Below are 20,332 nucleotides of genomic sequence, written 5' to 3' on the forward strand. Positions count from 1 at the left end.
AATCCTGTACCTGTGTATATATTTTAACCCCTAAAATTCATTAGACAACAAGGAAAAGAGACAAGAAAGAATATAGGAAAAGAGCACACCATTCAGTGTTTCAAGTATGGTGGCTATGTAGCTACATCAAGATTATTATGTAGATCTTGATGTGACCCCCTTGGGAGTCATGGAAAATTCCCTGATAGATGCTTTAGGGACCCCTGCGCCTCATACCTGAAAACAAACATGTGTACAGCCCTGCCACTGTAGGAGATTTGAGAACCCCGCAACCTGTCATGGAGCCAGTTTCAAAGCTGACTCTAGCCAAAATAGTCCTTCTTTCTATAGTTTTCAGAAATGGCTCCTGGTTTTTTTACTTTGGCAAGTGTATTTCAGTATTATAATTGGTACATATATAGCCCATGAATGCAAAAAAATGATAAATTCTTTAAGTCCTTTATTCACTCTCCCCCTTTATAGCAGTAAATGCGTCTGTTTCCCCATTCCATGTTCACAAGATGCAGCATAGAACAGCAAAGCTGTTAATTTAGAATTTAATGTGAAGGCTAAATGTCCAAATGTTTTTTTAAAATTACTTGTGTGCTTTTCAAGTAATATATTGGGGAAAATGATCTCACCAACAATATATTCAAATACTTAGCTACACTAGAAATCTGCTGAGATGTTCATAAGTGAAGATTGGATTGCAACAGGATAGATATTGAAGCAACTGCTCTGTGTTGAGTTGAAGTGGGACAACTTCAAGCAGCATAGATGGGAAAAAAGGGCTTTTAAGGACATACTGAATCCCAGTTTGCCCATCCAGACCAGCCATGGACTGCCATAAAATAATAGTGGTGGACAAGTCAGTCTGGTGTGCATCGATCGGAAATAGTGCAGTTCATTTTAAGCAAAGGCAGCAAGGATTCTAAAAAGACCAGCCTTTGCAGCTGCCAGCCAGGCCTTTACCCACATGAAAAGAGAAGAGCTGATGGTCCTCCTTTTACTTTTCAGTCCTACTTTTATACATGATGAAGTCACTATCAGCAGTACTTTCTTTTACCTTCTTTTCCTGTATATTTTTAAAATATATTTTATGTTTTAGGACATACATTAATGTATTAGGTGGGGTTGTTTACCTTTTATGATCTTTTGTATGCCTTTTTAAATTTAGCCAATTTTTAAAAAATCACCTAGAGGCAAGTGGTTAGCAATAATTGCATCCTCCGTACCTGATACATAGGAGGTGCTTAATAAATACTTGTTGGTTGGTTACTTGATTGAATGCAAATTAAGTGAAGGAAACTGTGACAACCCTATAACAACTAGTATTCTAAGCTTTCGAGCCCATAAGGACCAATGATTGGATAAAGAGATATCATTTTATATTACTATAATACATATATACAAGAAATGTGCTTGGAAGGCATTTTCCTCTTATCACTGCTTTGGGTCTATTGAGCTCCACCACCCTGCATACTCCCTTTGTCTACCATGGAGCACAGTCATTCAGGGTCATCAGCTAATCAGAATCTTTTCTTGCCTCCTGCCTTTATTTGAAGGCTGAGGGACATTTGGGAATTAGAAACTAAAGAAGAGGATCACTCTGCTCCAGCCAATCCTCTTTATCCTCACATTATTTGTTTTCAAATGCTGCTTATGATATAAATATTCATTTGTTGCCATTGTGTTCATCATGAAATTTTATTAGGTTTGAGTGTAATTATTCTAATTTACTACAGAAAGTTTTATTCACTGAAGCATATTTTTCACTATCAGTATTTGGAAATTCCTCTTTTAAAATGCTACCAGGCTCTGTAGCTAAGAACATTTTTCATATTGAAGCGGTTTGAGCATTTTCTTGAGCATCATAGGAGGCTTTCTTCTGTTTAATTGCCTTGAGTTGACTCAAAGTCACTATTCTTGGCCTTGAGACTTTTATAATATCTGATGAAGCTGAAGTTGAAAAAGAAAAATGTTTACGAGAAGTAGTGAACTTTGTTGCTTTGAGTCTTCCCACTAAGTTGCTTGCATAAGGTATTATAAGCAAAGAGTCTTTAGGCTGAATTTTTATTTTTACTTTTCTTCTATGTTCTTTACCTAGAAATTAGAGAACCAGAATCACAACTGCTGTTCTCAGATTTTTGTCACATTAATAAATCATTTTCCTAAAGTGGAGTAAATGGTGAAATTGATTTGATTTTCCCATTTCAAAACTCAATTAATGTTCTTGATCATTATACTTCAGTAGGCACAAAAATATTCTTTCAACCTCCTATCTGGGAGGTTGCCTCAGCCCAGAATTAGGCCAACTAGCTCTCCCTCAAATATTGTCAGATTGTCACCCTGTAAGCTTCCAGTTAACCCACAGCTAAACCCATTGCAGCTAGCTCTCTGATAAACAAGTTCTTTTCCCCTCTTTCCAGGGAACTCAGAGTTAAGCTAGCTGGCATTGCAGGCCTACTTGATCTGAAAAGGGTTGACAAGTAAGAACCATTCTCTTACCTGTATCTTCTTGTAAATACCTTTCTAATTGTAAAATTTGGAGATTTCTAAGTTTACCAATCCCATCTTCTAACTGGTTTCTCCCTTTATTTCTGATATGAGGCTTAAGTAAGTGCTAACTAAAGGTGTTTTTAGTCTATTCGCTAGTACTAAGGACAAATAGGGACAAGCAATAAATTCTGCAAGTAAATAATGTGTTATCTTATGTATAAGGAGACTGATACGTCTATATTAGCAGACAGTGATAGAATCATAAAAATTTCATAATACAAAGTGCAGCTTATTACTTCTTTTCCAGTCTGAAAGATAAATAGGAATGAGGCATTTCTTTTCAGGATTAGACTACTCAACTTTAACCACAAAAAGGTGTATTGACTACTTACTATTTGTGTAACATTACTAACTTTTAATTGATATACTAAAAAGTAAGAAAAAATAGCAGACTTCAGTACAGGTTAGAGAAAATGATAGCAAGGGGTATTTCTAAGTACACAAAATATGATAATATAGTAATGAGTTTGATTTTTGTTTGTGATTTGCAAGTTCTCTCATTACTTTATTGACACTTCTCTTACAAGTCCAGGAAAAGCATGAAGTATAAATGAAATTGCCATGGAATAAAATCATTGACTAAATCAAAATGAGATAGAGAAGATTTGTTAGGGGATATGAGTCTTGTGTGGGAGGGGAGGTGACAGGGTTGCATTTTAGGCAGAAGTAACCCATTTGAAACTTTGGGCATAGAGAATTTTTGGAAGGGAGCTTAGGGGTGATCTAATGCAGCTTTTCTAAATAAGAAAACTAAATCTCAGAGAGATTAAGTGATTTGCCCATGTCTACATAGCTAGTTAGTAGCAGACTCAGAACTAGTACGTATGTTTCCTGACTGGTTCAGTGATTATCTTTCTGTATTATGCTGCCTCTTACAAAATAGAAGATAATCACATTGATTATCCCCACCACTACCTTACCCTCCCCCTGAAAAAAATCCTTTAGTGTTCTAACATCACATGAATCTGCCCAGTCAAAATCTTCATAGATTAGTGGTGCCTAAGGGACAAATCATACTTTTATACCAAGCACACATTTGATTGGAGAGTGCATGAGGGTAAAGAGTTAGTTATGGTTTTTAATACTTTCATGTCCACAAAGAGAATAATTAATCCAGTTTTACTAGCCAAAAATTTCATCAGAAGAAAAACATTACCTTTTTTAAAGACAGGAATTATGGATGGGCCTCCATTTATCTCTAGACTGAAAAGGAAATAAGAAACAGATTGTATTTATTAAGTGCTTATTCTGTGTTGAACACTAAGAATACAAATACAGGGAAGGTGCTGCCCTCAAAGAATTTATATTCTAATGGAGGAAATAAGCATATATATGGGAGTGATAGCCAGGGAAGGAAATGTCTGGGAAGTCATAGGGATAGTGAGTTGATTCATAGAAACATCATAAATACTTATACTAAATATAGTTGTTTTTTTAAAAGATCACTTATACTCCACATGCAGTCACTAATGCTCTAATTCAATGCTCTCATTCTAGATTTAGCTTGCTTTTGACACTGCTGAGTTGTACAGTTATATCCACATACATTGACATCATTAATGAATTATAACTAAGTTCCACCACAACATGGCACCTCTCCATTGCCCAGTGGTGGCAGCTAATCCCCAGAGATAGTAAGTCTGTTTTCTTACTGGTTGAGATTGAGGAATAATCTGCCTGTGAGTCTTTAAAACTCAGTCCAGTTAGGAAAGTGTTACTGAATAGAGCCGAGGCAACTGATAAATCACTAGGAAGGCCCTCATCTCCATACCTCCTGCCCTCTCCAACCCCAAATGGGCCTGTACTGTTCTATTTACATTTCCAGAGAAACTAAAACTGGAGAGAATAAATTGTTAATCTTTGTTGCTACTTGGTCTTAGGTTAAAGCAAACAGTGCCTCAGGACTTTAGCATAGGGCTTGGCACATAGTAGGCTCTTAATAAATGGTGATTGGTTGGCTGATTGATCATGAGGTAGAAGAGGAAGACATGAACTTGTAAAGATATGAGGAGATTGTAGGAGAACTTGAAGCCTACTTCACCCACTTAACACTAAGGCCTACCATATGTAAGGGCATATGTGGAGCAACTCACCTGTGCCCCACACACCAGGTGAGAAACTTCCAGGATTTCTGGTGGAAGGGAGGGAAGAGGTGGAAGGAGGGGTATTTGGTATTACCATTTTAAAGCTAAAATTTAAGATTTCTATGAAAACCTAATTTAAGCTTTTATAATCTGAATTTTAGCTACCCAGAAATGAATGTTATTTATAATAGTCCTATGGAACTCTTGACTTAAATGCTATTTATTGCATAATAGTTTTTCATTGGTGGCATATGCCTAGCAATAATACCTTTATACAGTAAATTGTGTTTGTCTAGCATTTTTTCATCCAAAAATCTCTATTAACTACATGCATCACTAGTTCACTGAAAATTTATATTTATAATGATGGGCCCCCAAAAGCACTTAAATATCCAGAATTTCCTTCTGAATCAAAAAGAAAAAATAAATTTTGTTCAAATTATTTTTAGTATTCAGTGTTGCTGTATTCTAATTTTTGGGGGGAAATTGGCAAACATTCTATGGCACATGTGGTAATTCCATATTAACTAGAATATTTGATTATCCATGACACCAGATTCCCTGACATCTGAATAACAAATGTTAATTGTGAAACGCTACAACATTAGTTCTTTTATATCATATTAAAAATATTCTGCTAACATAAACTGCAGTATGAAATTTGGGGAAAAGTAAGTCCATCTTGGGCTCTATCCAAAGGGATTTAATTAAGGAAAAGTACAAGAAGATTGTTATATAAAATAATACCTTGAAGCTCTAAAGAGTGATTTTGTCATAAAGGGAAGAAAGCACCATGTTATGTTTCACTTCACCTGTAACCATGTGGTCTGGTTTAGTCCCTTTCTGGCCTTCGGAGTTTGAGCCCAAGTGTTGGACCTTTGCCCCTCCCTGGAGATCTTCAAGCACAGGCTTGATGACCACTTGTCAGATATATAGTAGAGAGGATTCTTGTTCCTATATGGGTTGGAGTAGATAGTCTAAGGTCCCTTCTAACTCTAAGCTTTTACTTAACTCTAAGCTTTAACTCTAAGTTTTCCAAACTCTCTAAGTCTGGAAAAACACTGCTGATACGGATTGGTTTCAAGGTTGTCCTGGCATCCTACTTTGTTCTGTGATATTTAGGTTGACTCTAGATTGATTCAAGAATGGACATAAAACTCCTGGATCTTATTTGTAAATAACAACTTTCTAGGAATCCTCTGGAGTAATGATAACCCTAGTCAGACTATACCCCTCCTTATCTAAGTCTTTTGACTTTGATCAAAACTGAGTATGATCAAAACTGAGCCAAGCCCCCAAAGGTAGGCTTTCAGATTCACCACCTGGCACTGTGCCAAATCATATCTGATTTTCACTGGACATCTTGAAATCTAATCGAGTCATCTATGTAAATCTAACTCTAAAAAGAAGGTACCCAAATATAACTTCATTACCATAATTTCAGATAAATGCTTGATACCTTATAGAAGGCAGCCCAACTTTTTTTTGCATTTGAAATTCCTTTACAAAATCTGGGCTTATACTTGCATCTTTGCTGATGTTATTCATTAAACGAATGAACTGATTAGGCTTATTCCTGCATTCCTTTAATAGGTGTCGGTAAGCATTTGCATTGTAAGTTAAGTACCCAAGTGCACAGGCACAAGATATTCGAACCTAAATGAAACAGAAACATTTCCTTTTTTAAAATTTTTTTAAAATTTCAAATTTTCTGTATCCCTCATCAAATATTTAATAGGAATTAACCCAGTACATTTTTTTAATGGTAGATGTGTGTCTTCCTACAACAGAATCATAAAAGAATGACATCTATTCCAACCACCTTATTTGACAGATGAAACTGACACAAGTAGAGCAGTCACATATACTGCTAGAGAGGGCAATATATTTCATATATTTCAGTGGTGCTTACAGTATTTCCCAAAGGTCAGCAGAAGAAGAATATAGGGATAGATAGGTTAGGAGGTCACAGAAGAAGATCCATTAATTGTTTTTAAAAATCAGCCACAATGAGTATGAAGCAGAGCTTAGCATATATATGTTTCAGGACCTGGCACAGGAGTTCATTCCAGACTGGAATAAGGATGGCTATTTCTAACTGAGTCTCCATTGCTCTTACTAACAAGAGGGTAATGGGGAAGCACTTAGCACCAAACCAGTGTCATAACTGGCATACCACCCTTCACCCATGTATACCAGTAACCAGCCTCTGGTTCTGTTAGTTTATGGTACTTACTTGGGCTTATAGTTATCCAACCCAAGTAAATCATTTTACTTATGCCTTATGCATGGCTGCTAAAAATGACTGAAGTTTATTTAGAATTTTTTTCCTTTTTACCAAAGATGGTAAGAAGGAAAAATAAAATCCAAATTAAAAATTAAAGGATGACCAATTTCATAATCAATTCTATTACTTCTGGAGTTGTGCTTGGATTTAAAAATTAAGTTAGTGACTTTTAACTTCTAGGTAGCATATAAATGATCATGGATGATAGGAATAAAAGATAAGGAGTAAATAGTACTAAAAAAATCCTCCCATCTTTAGGCTGTTACCATGAACCAAAGTTTATGATTTATGAACTAAAATTATGAAACTACTAACAGGGAAATGAGAAAAGAAAAAATTACACTTATATATTTTATATGTGTATATATATATATATTACTTAGGCAGGATGAAGTTTTCTATTTTACCTCTTCTTTTTCTGAGTACAAGTGGTAGCAAAGCCTTTGAATTGTTCTTAGTGTGGTAAATGCTTCTGTAACACCAGCTCTGACATGAGTCAAGCTAGCTATCAAATTTCCTATAAATCAATAGACAGAATTGTTACACAAAAGCATATATAAAGGTATTACTTTTTGCATAAAACAAAATCAAATGTAAATGTTTAATAAAGCAGTACAAATGAAATTCTTTGAAAGATCAGAGTAGGGAGAATTTACTTTCAGCTAGAAAGGATTGAAGAAAGCTTTGTGGCCATGGGATGAACTATTGAATGTGACCAAACAACTCATATATGTGTGTTGTTATAAATGGGTCTTGGCGTAAATCTGGCCAGTGCTCACTTTCTTAATGGTAGAGAGTATTGTTATCTTGTTTAGGGGAGAAAAAACATGATTCTGTATCCTAGGAAAATAATTGAAACACAATAACAGGGTGGTTATATTTGTTGCTTGTGTTTTTCCAGAATTCTCCTAGTATTGGAAGTCTCTCCAAGGCTTCCCCCCACAGGTCAGCCAATCACCAAACATTTATTAAGCACCTACTATGTGCTAGGTAAACTCCAGGGATACAAAGAAAAGAAAGGACAGTTCCAGCTCTCAGGGAGCTCATAATCCAATGGAGGAGACAGGTTCACAGCAACCTAAGCCCCAAACCATTGTTCAGAGAGTTACTCATTATCACTTGAGTTATTAATATCTATTACTGTAAAATAATTAGTGAAACTAGTTTTACAATTACTTTTATTAATTCCTTACCTGTTAAGACCAGAGTAGCTGTCTTACATGAATACAGAAGATCAACTAAAATAGTAATACCTCTTGCAGACAAAGTAATATGATCCACGTCTACAATAACTTTGGCTAACACAATTATCTGAAAATAAAGCAAGACATCAGATTTGTTCTCTGGAGTAGGAACCATAGGAAACACTTGGAACTAAAAAGCTTCCTTCATTTAGACTTTGCTTTCTCATACCAAAGACGAAAGTATAAGGAAAAAATTGGGAGGTGGCAGTAACTAGATCCTCTGCTCATCTTGGGGTCACTGCTACCTCTGCAGTGACTTTCAAGGGTAAATCTATTCCTTCTCACAATGCGTGCAACCTTGAGAGTTATGTGGAACTTGGAGAGGAAGTGGAAACAGTTGTGGTAGCTACAGTTATTTACCACAGGGCATGCAATAAAAGATAATGAGAGGAGTATAGAGGTAGATGGGTTAGCATGTCATAGAAGAGCAAGGGCTATCTGGCTAATGAACAGACTAATTTGATATGTCCCCAGTGAAACTAAGGGTAAACATTACATGTGTAAATAGACAATAACACCAGTGCTTAGCACTCATGCAATATGTACATTACATGAAATTATATTGTGTTCAATGATGTATATAATTGGTACATGCTTCTTTTTATCATTTTTTCTCTTAGAATGTTTATTGGTTTTGTATTAACATCATGCATGTGTTGTATAATTTTTTAACTGTGCTTAATTTGCAGATTAATCTACCTATTTGGGACATGGGGTTTTGGGGGAAACAAAGAGTAATGGGCAAGGCAAATACAAATTTTACACATCAAAATTTTGGAGAAGGTTTTCCAAATTATTTGTAATATTGTGCTAAATTTAAATAGTTACTGATTTAGGAACTATAATCTACTTCTTTACCTGAAATGCTGCCATTGCCTTTTCAGTCTCAATATTTGATTTCAGAAAAGTTTCAAAAATAGATATTGTAATTGCTCCACTTTCCAGTATTAGGTACTGTTGATAGCGATTATTGAATGCAAAAAGTGCTATTGCATAGCCTGCTCTTAAGCAAATATCCTAGAAATAAGAAAAACATCTTTTAAGTCATTATTTTATAATATCCATAAATTAGTGAATTAGTAAAATATGCAACATTTAATTCATAAACTAGACACTAAACTAGACTAGGGATAGCGATTGGATTTAGGATTTCACTGATATGTAGAACCCCTGTTTGAAGAAATTCCTTCTACCAATACAAGATCGTCATCTTCTTTGTAACTTGAAGCCTTATAGGGTCCCCTAGAGTGCTGAGAGGCTATGATTTCGCCAGGTCACATAAGCAGTGTGTGTCAAATGTGGGACTTGAACCCAGGTCTTCCTGGCTCTCAGGACAGCTCTCTATCCATTACAATGTGCTGCAAAGTGAGACAGGTTGCAGTCTACATTGGTGTAGGGAATCCCCACACCAGAATCCTTTTATGTTAATGAAACCCAGTAGGTATAGAAATAGTACAAAAGATAGGCTTTAATGATAGCAGAGGATTTTATGATCCCATTGAAATTCTTCATTTCAACATTTAACATTCATTTTAGCAGTGTTATTTCACAGAAGTCCAAGGTTGGCAGGGACATTACACTACATCTCTTCCAACATCTTTTCCATCTATGACTATGAATTCCCTCTACAACATACCATATAAGTGGTTATTCAGTCATTGCTTAAAGACTTTTAGAGAGGGGCAACCCTTTGCAGTTGTCCCTTTTTACTTTGGACTTTCTCTAATTCTTAGTACTCGATACAGTGCTTAACAAATATTATTGATTTGTTGATTGTTAGGAATCTCTTTCCTGATTTCAAGCCTATAAATTTGCCTCGTTACAATTATCCCATTGTTCCTGCTTTTGTCCTCTGAAGCCAAGCAGAAGTCTAATACTTCTTCCACATGATGGCCCTAAACATCTCCAGTTCCTTCAACCAGTTGTCATATGGAATGAACTTGAGGTTTCTCGCCACCTTGGTCACCCTCCTTTGTAATCTCTTCAACCTATCAGTGGTCTTTCTAATAATGTGGAACCCAGAAGTGAGCACAGTACTTGAAATGTCGCCTGAGGAGACTGGTCCTGGGCTAATGCTCCTCTCAAGCTGATGATTGCCTTAATTTTCTTGGCTAATATAACATGCCGTTGACTCCTGTTAAACTTGGTGTCCACTAAAACCTTGAGATCTTTTATGAGATGTATGGCTGTTTACTCCTATCCCCTACCCCCCAGTCAAATCTTGGATTTGTGAAATCCACTTTTTGAAGACAAATATAAGTCTTTGTATTTCTCCCTATTAAATTTTCTTATTAAATTAAGTCCAATGTTACATTATATTATCTGTGCCTCTCAGTTTTGTGCCATCTGCAAGTTTGATAAGCATCTTTTTTATGCCTTTTTTTTTCAAGTTATTGATTAAAGTGTTAAGCAGCATGGGGTTACCAAGCATAGTTTCCAGCAGCATTCCATGGGAGACCTCTGCTAAGTTGATATTGAGCTATTTATGATGGCTTTTTGGGTCTGATTATTCCATCAGTCCCAAATCTACCTAGCTGAATGCTTAACTAGCCCACATCTCATCATCTTTTCAACATAAATAACATGAGAGTTTATAAAATCCTTTGCTAAAATCTAATTGAACTGTATCTACAGTATTCCTTTGATCTGATGTCAGAAATATTTCTAAATATTTGGTTTTCATTGGACATCTTAAAATCTAGTAATCTTATCTAAAAAGGAACATAGATTAATTTGGCATGGACTGCTCTTTGTCATCACTGCTTCATTTTTTTAGATATTCACTAAACTTCCATTGAAATTCAGCTCACTGGACCCTAGTTTTCAGCTTCCTTTCTCTTCATTTTTTTTTGAAATCAAGATAATATTGGCTCTTTTCCAATCCTGTAGTGTAGGGGTTCCTTAACCTGGTATATATGTATTTTTAAAAAAAAACTTTGATAACTATATTTCAATATAATTGGTTTCCTTTGTAGTTTATGTATTTTATTATATGCATTAAAAAATAATATTCTGGAAAGGGGTCCATAGGCTTCACCAGACTTCCAAAGGGGTCTGTGACACAAAAAAAAGGTTAAAAACCCCTGTTCTAGGTCGTCTTCTATTTGCCATGATCCTTCAAGGATCTGATAGGGATTTAGTACTTAAGAACAGCTAGGTCAGTGGCTTGAACTTATCAAGGACAACTGGTAGCCTCTTACCAAGTTCTTATCTTGTGTATTAACTCTGATATAATCATTTTTGTTCTGCTCTTTCCAGTCCAAAGACCTTTCTCCTTGAAAGAATATAAGCAAAATAACAGTTGAGCAACTCTGCCTTACCTGTGTTTCTACATCAATCCCTTCAGACAATTCTCTTTTTCCTCTCAAGTGGAATTGTTTTTCTTTGTGTCTTCTGAATTTCATTCTCAAGAACTTCCTATCTGTCCTGGCTTGACTACCCCTATAAAATTTTAGTCCATGGGTCACTACTTATCCTTCCTTTTGAATCCTTTGAAATCTACTCTCTGCAAATCTGCAGTGCATGCTATACTGTATGCCCAACTTTCCTCTCCTTCATCACAAACTCTAAAAGGAAGCTTTCATCTTCCTCCAAGGTTCCCATTATTTCCACCCAGCAACTCAAGTAGTTGGCTGGGTCATTGAAGTCCCCCATCACTGCTATCTCATGCCTTTGTACTAAGCTTGTGATATGTTTCCTAAACTCTTCATCTATTTTCCCTTTCTGTACAACTGTTTTATAGTGTACTCCAATGACAATTTTGTTTCTGTGTTTGCCTCCATTGATCTTTATCCAAATGTTCTTCCTCCTCTGATTCCTTGATTTTCTCACATGAAGAAATATTACTTATTGAATGATAGTACTATTCCTCCTCCCCTGCCCTTCCCACTCCACCAAAAATTTTTTAAATTTATCCTTTTTATTGTGAATAAGATATACCCTTCCATATAGTCATCATGTCCCACTAGTCTCAACAATTAACTATAAGGTCAGATTTGCCTCCTTGAATTAGGGTCTCTAGTTCCTCTTGCGTATTTATCCATACTTTGTGTATTTGTATATGTAAATACGAAGCCATGGGTTCTACTACAGATTCCTTTCTTTAATATTGTCTCTTATGAACTTCAATGTGCCTCTCTTGTTTTTCTTCCAACACTGGAACTTCTTTTTATGGTATCCTTCTTGGATATGCATAGACAATATTCTCCCACTTCCTCTTTTAAGTTTAAACTCCTTTTGATTTGATTTTAAAGTCTCTAGATAAATAACTTCTCACTAGTTCTTGTTACTTGCATTCCATCACTGGCCAGGATATTTTGAGCTGTGGTTTAGAAATTCAGATTCAGTCCCAGATACCAGCTTAACCAATTGTTCACTTCAAATCTGCTTCTGTGTTCTGAATCCCTTGCCTTTTTATGAGCAGCAGTGTTGAGACCACTACTTCTGATAATTATTTCTTATTTAACTCACATATGGTTTGTACATAATTGTTTACTTGTCTCCTCCCATTAGATTGTAAGCTCCTTGAGGGCAGGGACTATCTTTTGCCTCTCTTTGAATCCCCAGGGCTTAGCACAATGCCCAGCACAAAGTAGGCACTTTATAAATGCTTATTGATTGATTAATTGATTGCTATCATTGCAATTTATTTGGACATTCCTTCACTCCTTTCTGGGTTCTGCTCCTGACCATAGACTTTCCCTACTGTGCCAGTAGCCTTCTCACCCTAGACGTTCACTGTGCTCCTGTGGAACCTTCATTTAATTGATTGGTTCCTTTCAGAATCTCCATTTTGAACAGTGTGCCCAAGCTAGTCATGTTCACTGCTTCCTGCACCTGACTCAATCTCCAGATTTCCTTCACCACACGCCACAAGCAGGTACTTTGTCTCCTTCTTCCTCTCACACCCCTTGCACTTTTCATGTTGCTTTTATGTGTTATCTTCTCCCATTAGAAAATGGGCTTCTTGAGGGCTTCTTCTGCTTGTATTTGTATTACAACCAAGACTTAACACAGTGCCTAATACATAGTAAGTGCTTAATAAATTCTTATTGAATTGTTGACTTCTTTATCCATTGGGCCATGTTATAGAACTAAATTGTTTACTTTGTTAACCCACAACCACCATAAAACCTGATATCCAGAAACTACTCCAGAGTCCTTGTGATCTCCAGACTTACCCTGGTGGTTCAGGAAGAACCTGACTAACTATCCCCAGTCTAAATCTGGGAGATGGGTGTGTGTGTGTGTATGTGTGTAGTTTGTGTGAAAAGAATTATTGCATTACTATATACAAGTTGGGGTGAAGAATGAAATGCTCCCAAGGAACCTCTGGGAGAAAAGAAACTGAGAAAGAATAATATGTCATCAGAGAGGCCCATTTAGCTTAATGAATTGAATGAATTTAGGAATGAATGAATGAATTTATCTTAATGAATAACTTTAGTATGGTTTCCATAGTGGAGCTTTCCCCACACTGAAGAACCACAATGCAAATATGCATCCATGTATTTTTATGAAAGGCATCATGGCATAGTAAACACAAACCTTGGAGTTAGGAAGACCAGAGTTCAAGTCCTGCCTATAGAAACACAATGGCTGTGGGATGCCAGGTCTCCCAGTGGTCTAAGTCTTGAAGTTACAGGACACTTGCAGACCTACATTGGTAGAGAGAGTTTTCTCACTAGGAGTTCCATTCCCCAGTGAAGTCATGTGTTCAAATGAAAACCAAAACAGAAGCTGACCACCCACCTTCTTCCTTCTCACAATAAAATCTCCCAAAATTAGACCAGACATAGTTAGCAAGTCTAGCTGCCTAGTACCACTAGGATAAATCTGGAGATGATAGAAGGGGTTCTAGAACTTATTCTAGGTTATCAGGTATTGTGGTGTGGCAAAGGTTTGACAAAGTATATCATTCAATGGGGATTTTACTTTTAATACTTATTTTGCCACTTTGCCAAATTTCAAGGCAACTAAAGTTAACCAGAGGTAACACATGAAGACTTTTGCATCATCCTCCACTAAAGGCTCATTCCAGTTCCTCACCTTACAGAGGTGACCCTGAAATCATAAAAGTTGTGTCAGCAAGTTCCAGCAGGTCCCCTAAGCAGGAAAGGCTTCAAATCTCTGGACAATCATCTTTTGACCAGCCTAGCCAAGGTCACAGAGGCCCATCTTCAGATGAGACACCAAGTCATTGTGGTTGGCCACCAAGCCAACAATTTGAAAACCTGAATATCAGTTTTTAGGGGCCCCAGCAACTCAGGAAACTTCTTACTAAGATGTAGAGGGGTTGTGAATTAGCCTCACCAAGGAAGTTGATGATGATTATAAATCTAAACTACTTCAAGTTCTGATGAACTTAACTCAGGGTTATTTGATGGGTTTAGAGTTTGGGGGGATGGGAAGGTAACCATAAGTGTTATTAAAGAAACTTGTGGTACTTTTGTATCCTAGGTATTACCCAACATCCATGGAAAATCATTGAGAATTATATTTGCGTCAAAGGCTTAGCACTGGAATTAGATTCTAAAATCCTTTCTAACTTTGTAACTCTGGACAAGTCATTTAGCCTCCCTGTTTCACAGTTTTCTCATCTGTAAAATGGGAACAATACTTATATTGCCTACGTCTAAAACTTATTGTGAGAAGAGCTTTGTATACCTTAAAAGTACTTTATGAATGAATTCCTATTTAAATTTTTCAAGGAACAAAGGATGAGAATTTAGGAAACCTAGATTCCAACCCAAGCCTTACCCTTCTGGACCTCAACTGTAAAATGAGGGGATTGCACTATACTGCCTGTAAGTTCCCATCCAATTCTAATAGTTTATTTTATGTAGTATAAACATTTTATAACAGTAGCATCTTTGACCACTTCTAGGTCTATATCCCATCATAAAAATGGGAAAAGGACTCACAGGTACAAAAATATTTATAGCAGCTTTTTTTGTGGTAGCAAGGAATTGGAAATTGAAGAGATGCCCATCAGTTGGGGAATTACTGAACAAGTTGTGTTATATGAATGTAATGGAATGTGCTATAAGAAATGATGAGTGGGCAGACTTCAGAAAAACCTGGAAAGACTTACATGAACTGATGCTGAGTGAAATGAACAGAACCAGGGGAACATTGTACACAGTAACAGCAACATTGTGTGATGACTAACTTTGATAGACTTAGTTCTTCTCAGCAATGCAAGGATCTAAGACAATTCCAAAAGACTCCGGATGGAAAATGCTATCTACATCCAGAAAAAGAACTATGGAGTGTGAATGCAGATCAAAGCATCCTGTTTGTTCTCTCTCTCTCTCTCTTTTTTTAATTTCTTTTTTGTGGTTCCTCCTGTTGGTTCTAATTTTTCTTTACAATATGACTAATGTAAAAATATGTTTAATATGAATGTATATGTAGAACCTATGTCAGATTGCACTCTGTCTTGGGGAGGGGGGAGAGGAGGGAGGGAGAGAACTTAAAACTCAGAGTCTTATGGAAGTGAATGGTGAAAACTAAAAATAAATAAATTTTAAAAAACTAATAGTATCTTCAAAGTACCTTATCTGGTGAATGAAGAAGATAAAGGACATCATCATACTTAAAACCTTCTTTTTCTTGCAATATATCTTGCAATTTATCATTCTTCAGGACAATGCAAGCCAAGGCACATGCCACTTCAACCTGAATATGTTGTTTTAAAAAATTCATGTATTATTTGCTAATAATTTATCCAAAGAATTAAGTGAATCAGTCAAAATATTTATAAGAGGCCCATTGTCCATAAGGCACAATAAAATAATATTATCTAGATTAAATGAGTTACTGTGTTTAAAGCACTTTGCAAATCCTAATAAGCTACATAAATATCATTATCATCATCATAATCAAGGGGCAGCTAGGTGGCACAGACAGAGCACTGGACTGGAAGTCAGTAAGACCAGAGTTCAAATCTGGCCTCAGACACTAGCTGTGTGACCCTGGGCAAGATACAACTTCTGTTTGCCTCAATTTCTTTATTTCTAAAATAGGGATCGTAATAGCACCTACCTCCCAGGGTTGTTGTGAGGATCAAATGAGATAATAATTTTAAATCTTCTGGAACATAGTAAGCACTATATAAATGTTAGCTATTATAATTGTCATGATTATTATTTGCTTATTCAAAATGTAATACCTACTATTCCATTTTCTAAGTAGTAGATTCAAGAGTAGTTTTTTAAAACTCTTGGAGAGATGTTTCTTAAAGTGCAGCTTGATTTGAAAAAGCAGTTACAATGATAGCACACCTGTATGTAACACTGCACAACAACCCTGTGAGTTTGGTGCTATTATTTGCATCTTACAAACAAGGAAACAGAGGCTTTGTGAGGTTGCGACTCGTTCAGGATTGCACAATTAGTAAATGTCCAAAGCAGAATTCAAGCCCAGGTCATCCTGGTTCCAAGTGTAGGACATTGCACCTGATCTCCTCTTTTAAAAAAATAAATGAGTGGAGATTTTTCCTTTCCCTTCTGCTTGTACACAATACCATAAGATTTTTGTTTTTGATGCCATTAGATTGTACACAAGTGAAACACAAACACAAATGTCTTGCCCTATCAGCTGGGGACAGCAGCACATACAAATGAGTGTTTGCTCAAGCAAATAGCTAGAACTATTCTACATCTTCCCAGACAACTTCCTGAGGGACTCAGAAGTTCTTTTGGAATCTGTTATCTGGCATTTATAGTGACCAGATTCTAAGCTCTGGAAGAGTATCTGTCTATTTAGGTAGAGAACTGGAAATGATATGGAGATAAAAGTTTTCTCTCCTCTGCAGTTAGAGGAGGGAAGGGAGTGCCATTGAATACATAAACTCATAAGCTAGAGCCAAAAGGAAGAATTTGAGTGACAATTTAGCACCAAATTAGAATGTTTTCACTGGAAGAAAGGTACAAATCAGTATAGTATCATATGCTGCATTTCTTTGAAAGATTGTTTTAAAATTATTGCATCTTAAATCTGTACTGTATTGGTATGTCTGTATTACATCCAAAATGAATTATTTGCAAAATGTTTATTTTTTATTCTGTTTAATTTGTCTCCCTTTTGGCAAAAACAAAATGAAAAAATGCTAATTCTACATCAGTAAAATACACTTTTATGTAGGTAAGTGTAGTTTAATATTTCCTCAGAAATAAGAGTCTTCTCATGTAAAATGAGAAAATTTTTCATATTCATATGGGGTTTTGCTTTGAAAAATTTCATTTTAGAACGAATAAACAGAAGTATGCATAATATAGCTTTTTATATATGTATATATGTATAGATATAGAATGTATATATAATGTAATGTAAATATAATGTATATGTAATACACATATATATTTGCGTACACATCTGTGTCAAATGGTGGCCTTCTCTAGCGCAGGGTGGGGAGGGAGGGAGACAGTTTGGAACTTAAAATGTAACAAAAAATTAGTTTAAAAAATTTTCATTTAAAAATTATTGCATCTTAAACCTGTGCTGTATTGGTATGTCTATACTACACCAAAATGAATTTACAAAATATTTATTTTTTATTGCAACTGTTTAGTTTTTTCCCCCCTTTTGGCAGAAATAAAAATAAAAAATTGCTAATTCTACATCACTAAAATGCATTTATATGTAAGTGCAGCTTACTATTTCCTCTAAAATAGGAGTTTTCTAATCTAAAAGGAGAAAATATTTCTCTTGTACAGTTTTTGTATTTTTATAGGGTTATTGTATATGCTTTGAAAAACATTAGTAAAACCTAAATAACAATTTACTAACTATAATTAATATGACTAATAAGAAAATGACAATCTTATAAATTTTCCTTGATCATCTTCCTCACTAATCTTTAAAGTGGCTCCATAGTCTATAATTATACCCCCTCTGATAACAAGTACAGTTTATCAAAGTGAAATAGTACCATATTTATTCATGTTTCCCCCAACCCCCAACAAATAATCATTTCTGTACTTTACTTGCAGTTTTAGAAAGAAAATATTTTTCTTTGTATAATTTCTTCCTTGAATAAAATTGTTCATAGCAATAGTCTTGATTTTCTAAAGACTTGCTACAAGTATTTAAAAAGCTACACTATGTTAATTAAAGCTTATTTGGTGAAAGTAAATGGAAAAATCAGCTATTTATGGCTCTGTTACCATTCCTTCAGATGCTTCACTCTAAACTGCACTACTAGATATGGCTAGTAGCTATGGTAGCCCAGGAAGCAGAAAATGATGTTGAAAACCTGCCAGAATTTGCCAGTGTATAAGGAATGCCACCACATAAACCCCACCTTCCTTCCTAGTCTTCTGTTTTAGTAGTAAAATAAGTACAAAACAAAAAGTGAAATTTGTGGATAAATCCAGTATTTCTGATCATGTCTTAAAATTTTTTTCAGAAAAATAAATTAAATTATAATAAAAATTTGACCTAGTAGAAGCATTATTTGGTGCACACAATCAGAACCCCTGAAGCGTCATTAATTTTTAAATTTTATAGTTGCACAAACAAAAATAGATTCTCAGAAGGGTCTATTCCAGATGTTTTTACAACATCAGAAGAAAATGTTGAAATCTTTTATACAAACCTTAATCTGAATAGATGGATGATTTCTCAGGAGCTGAATAAGTATAGGGAAGGCTTGTTCATCTGCAATGTATTGTTGACTAGTAGTATTGTTCACATGGGCTACACCTGTAAAAGTCCACATGTCAAAGAGATATTCTGTTCCTCCCAATGTATAAAAAACTTAACACTAAAAACAAACCAAAATCTCTGTCTTGTCACTAGTAACATTAGATGATTTCAGTTGGCTTCACTGTGAAAACACAAGGAATTGCCAAAACATCACTAATTTGATGTTGGTCTTAGATATGTCTCTGTGAAAGCCATTTCATTTGCACTTGGTCAAACAGATCACTAAGGGGTAGCTATGTGGCACAGTGGATAGAGCACCGGCTCTGGAGTCAGGAGGACCTGAGTTTAAATCCAACTTCAGACACATAACACTCACTAGTTGTGTGACTCTGGGCAAGTCACTTAACCCCAATTGGCTTATATTAAAAAAAGAAAGAAAGAAAGAAAGAAGGAAAAGAACAAACAGATCAATAAAAGAAAGATAACAAAAACACTGGAGGATTGGGAATTGGGGGGCAGGGAAGAACAAAAATTGTGGTTCATAATATTTACCAAATTTTTATTATGTTGAAGAATCACAGAATTTGAGAATTGGAAGGAACCTCTGAGGTCAGTAGTCCAAACCATATGCAAAAGAAATCCCCACTCTAATATACCTGAAAAGTGGTAATCCAGCCTCTGAAGACTCCCAAGAATGAGGAACCTGTGTTTTTCTTTATCCTCTTAATAAAGAGCTGTCCTGAAAGCTGGAGTACTGAAAATCCTTTTAAGCTCCTCTTTTTATCTTTAAGCCCTGCTCTCAACTCTCTTGATTTTTTTTCTTTTGACATTGTTGCCTCCAGCTTCCATTTGATGTACTAGTCACTCTCCCTTCATTGTTTAGTTACCTATTTTATGGTCCTATTCTCTTCAAAGAATGCAGATTCTTTAACAAACCTTATCTTTATAAAAGATTGGCTCACAGTCTTTAGATATGCCTCCACCAAGGTAATGAGATCCTAACCATTCCTCCCAGAATAGTGGCACTTTCTCTATCACAGTAAGCCTAATGGAAGCAATTGTCGTTGCTAAATATAGGCATCCATGGGCTTGAAGAATTTTTAAATAGTGAAAAATCAGGAAAAAAATTTTTCATGATTACAAAAGCTGACAAAATCAAATCAACAATACTGGGTTACTGTATCTACTATGAAGTGCAAAAGTGTGCCGTTCACTGGCAAAAGCCACAAGCTTTATATTCATATACCATGAATTTTTCCAATCATTCCATAACTGATGTTTCCAGCATTTTGCTACAACAAAAATTGCTACTATAAATATTTTTTGCACATATGTGTGATTTCTTGCTTTCTTTGATCTCTTTGGGCTATAAATTTGTTGATGCTAGGTCAAAGGGTATGCATAGTTTGGTGACATTTGGGGCATAGTTCTAAAATGCTTTTCAGAGGTTCAATCAATTCACAGCTCCACCAACAATGCACCACTTTATTTGTCATTCTGTAACTCTTCCAGCTATTGTCATTTCTTTT

At 35.6% G+C, this 20,332-nt stretch overlaps 2 protein-coding genes across 3 annotated transcripts in view; one reads left to right on the forward strand and one right to left on the reverse strand.

Moving 5' to 3' along the window:
• OSGEPL1 (O-sialoglycoprotein endopeptidase like 1) overlaps window positions 1–20,332 on the forward strand; it is a 100,666-nt gene that overhangs the window by 28,132 nt on the left and 52,202 nt on the right. The window lies entirely within an intron of this gene.
• Window positions 1,804–20,332, reverse strand: part of ANKAR (ankyrin and armadillo repeat containing) — an 86,073-nt gene continuing 67,544 nt past the window's right edge. The window contains 9 exon segments of the mRNA XM_027866010.1: window positions 1,804–1,837; window positions 1,839–2,082; window positions 3,695–3,741; window positions 6,082–6,278; window positions 7,317–7,426; window positions 8,103–8,220; window positions 9,012–9,170; window positions 15,711–15,833; window positions 18,754–18,860. Of these exon segments, the coding sequence (XP_027721811.1) occupies window positions 1,804–1,837; window positions 1,839–2,082; window positions 3,695–3,741; window positions 6,082–6,278; window positions 7,317–7,426; window positions 8,103–8,220; window positions 9,012–9,170; window positions 15,711–15,833; window positions 18,754–18,860 (1,139 nt within the window).

Source organism: Vombatus ursinus, unplaced genomic scaffold (assembly GCF_900497805.2).
Source record: "Vombatus ursinus unplaced genomic scaffold, bare-nosed wombat genome assembly UNPS02014779.1, whole genome shotgun sequence".
Classification (NCBI taxonomy): Eukaryota; Metazoa; Chordata; class Mammalia; order Diprotodontia; family Vombatidae; genus Vombatus; species Vombatus ursinus.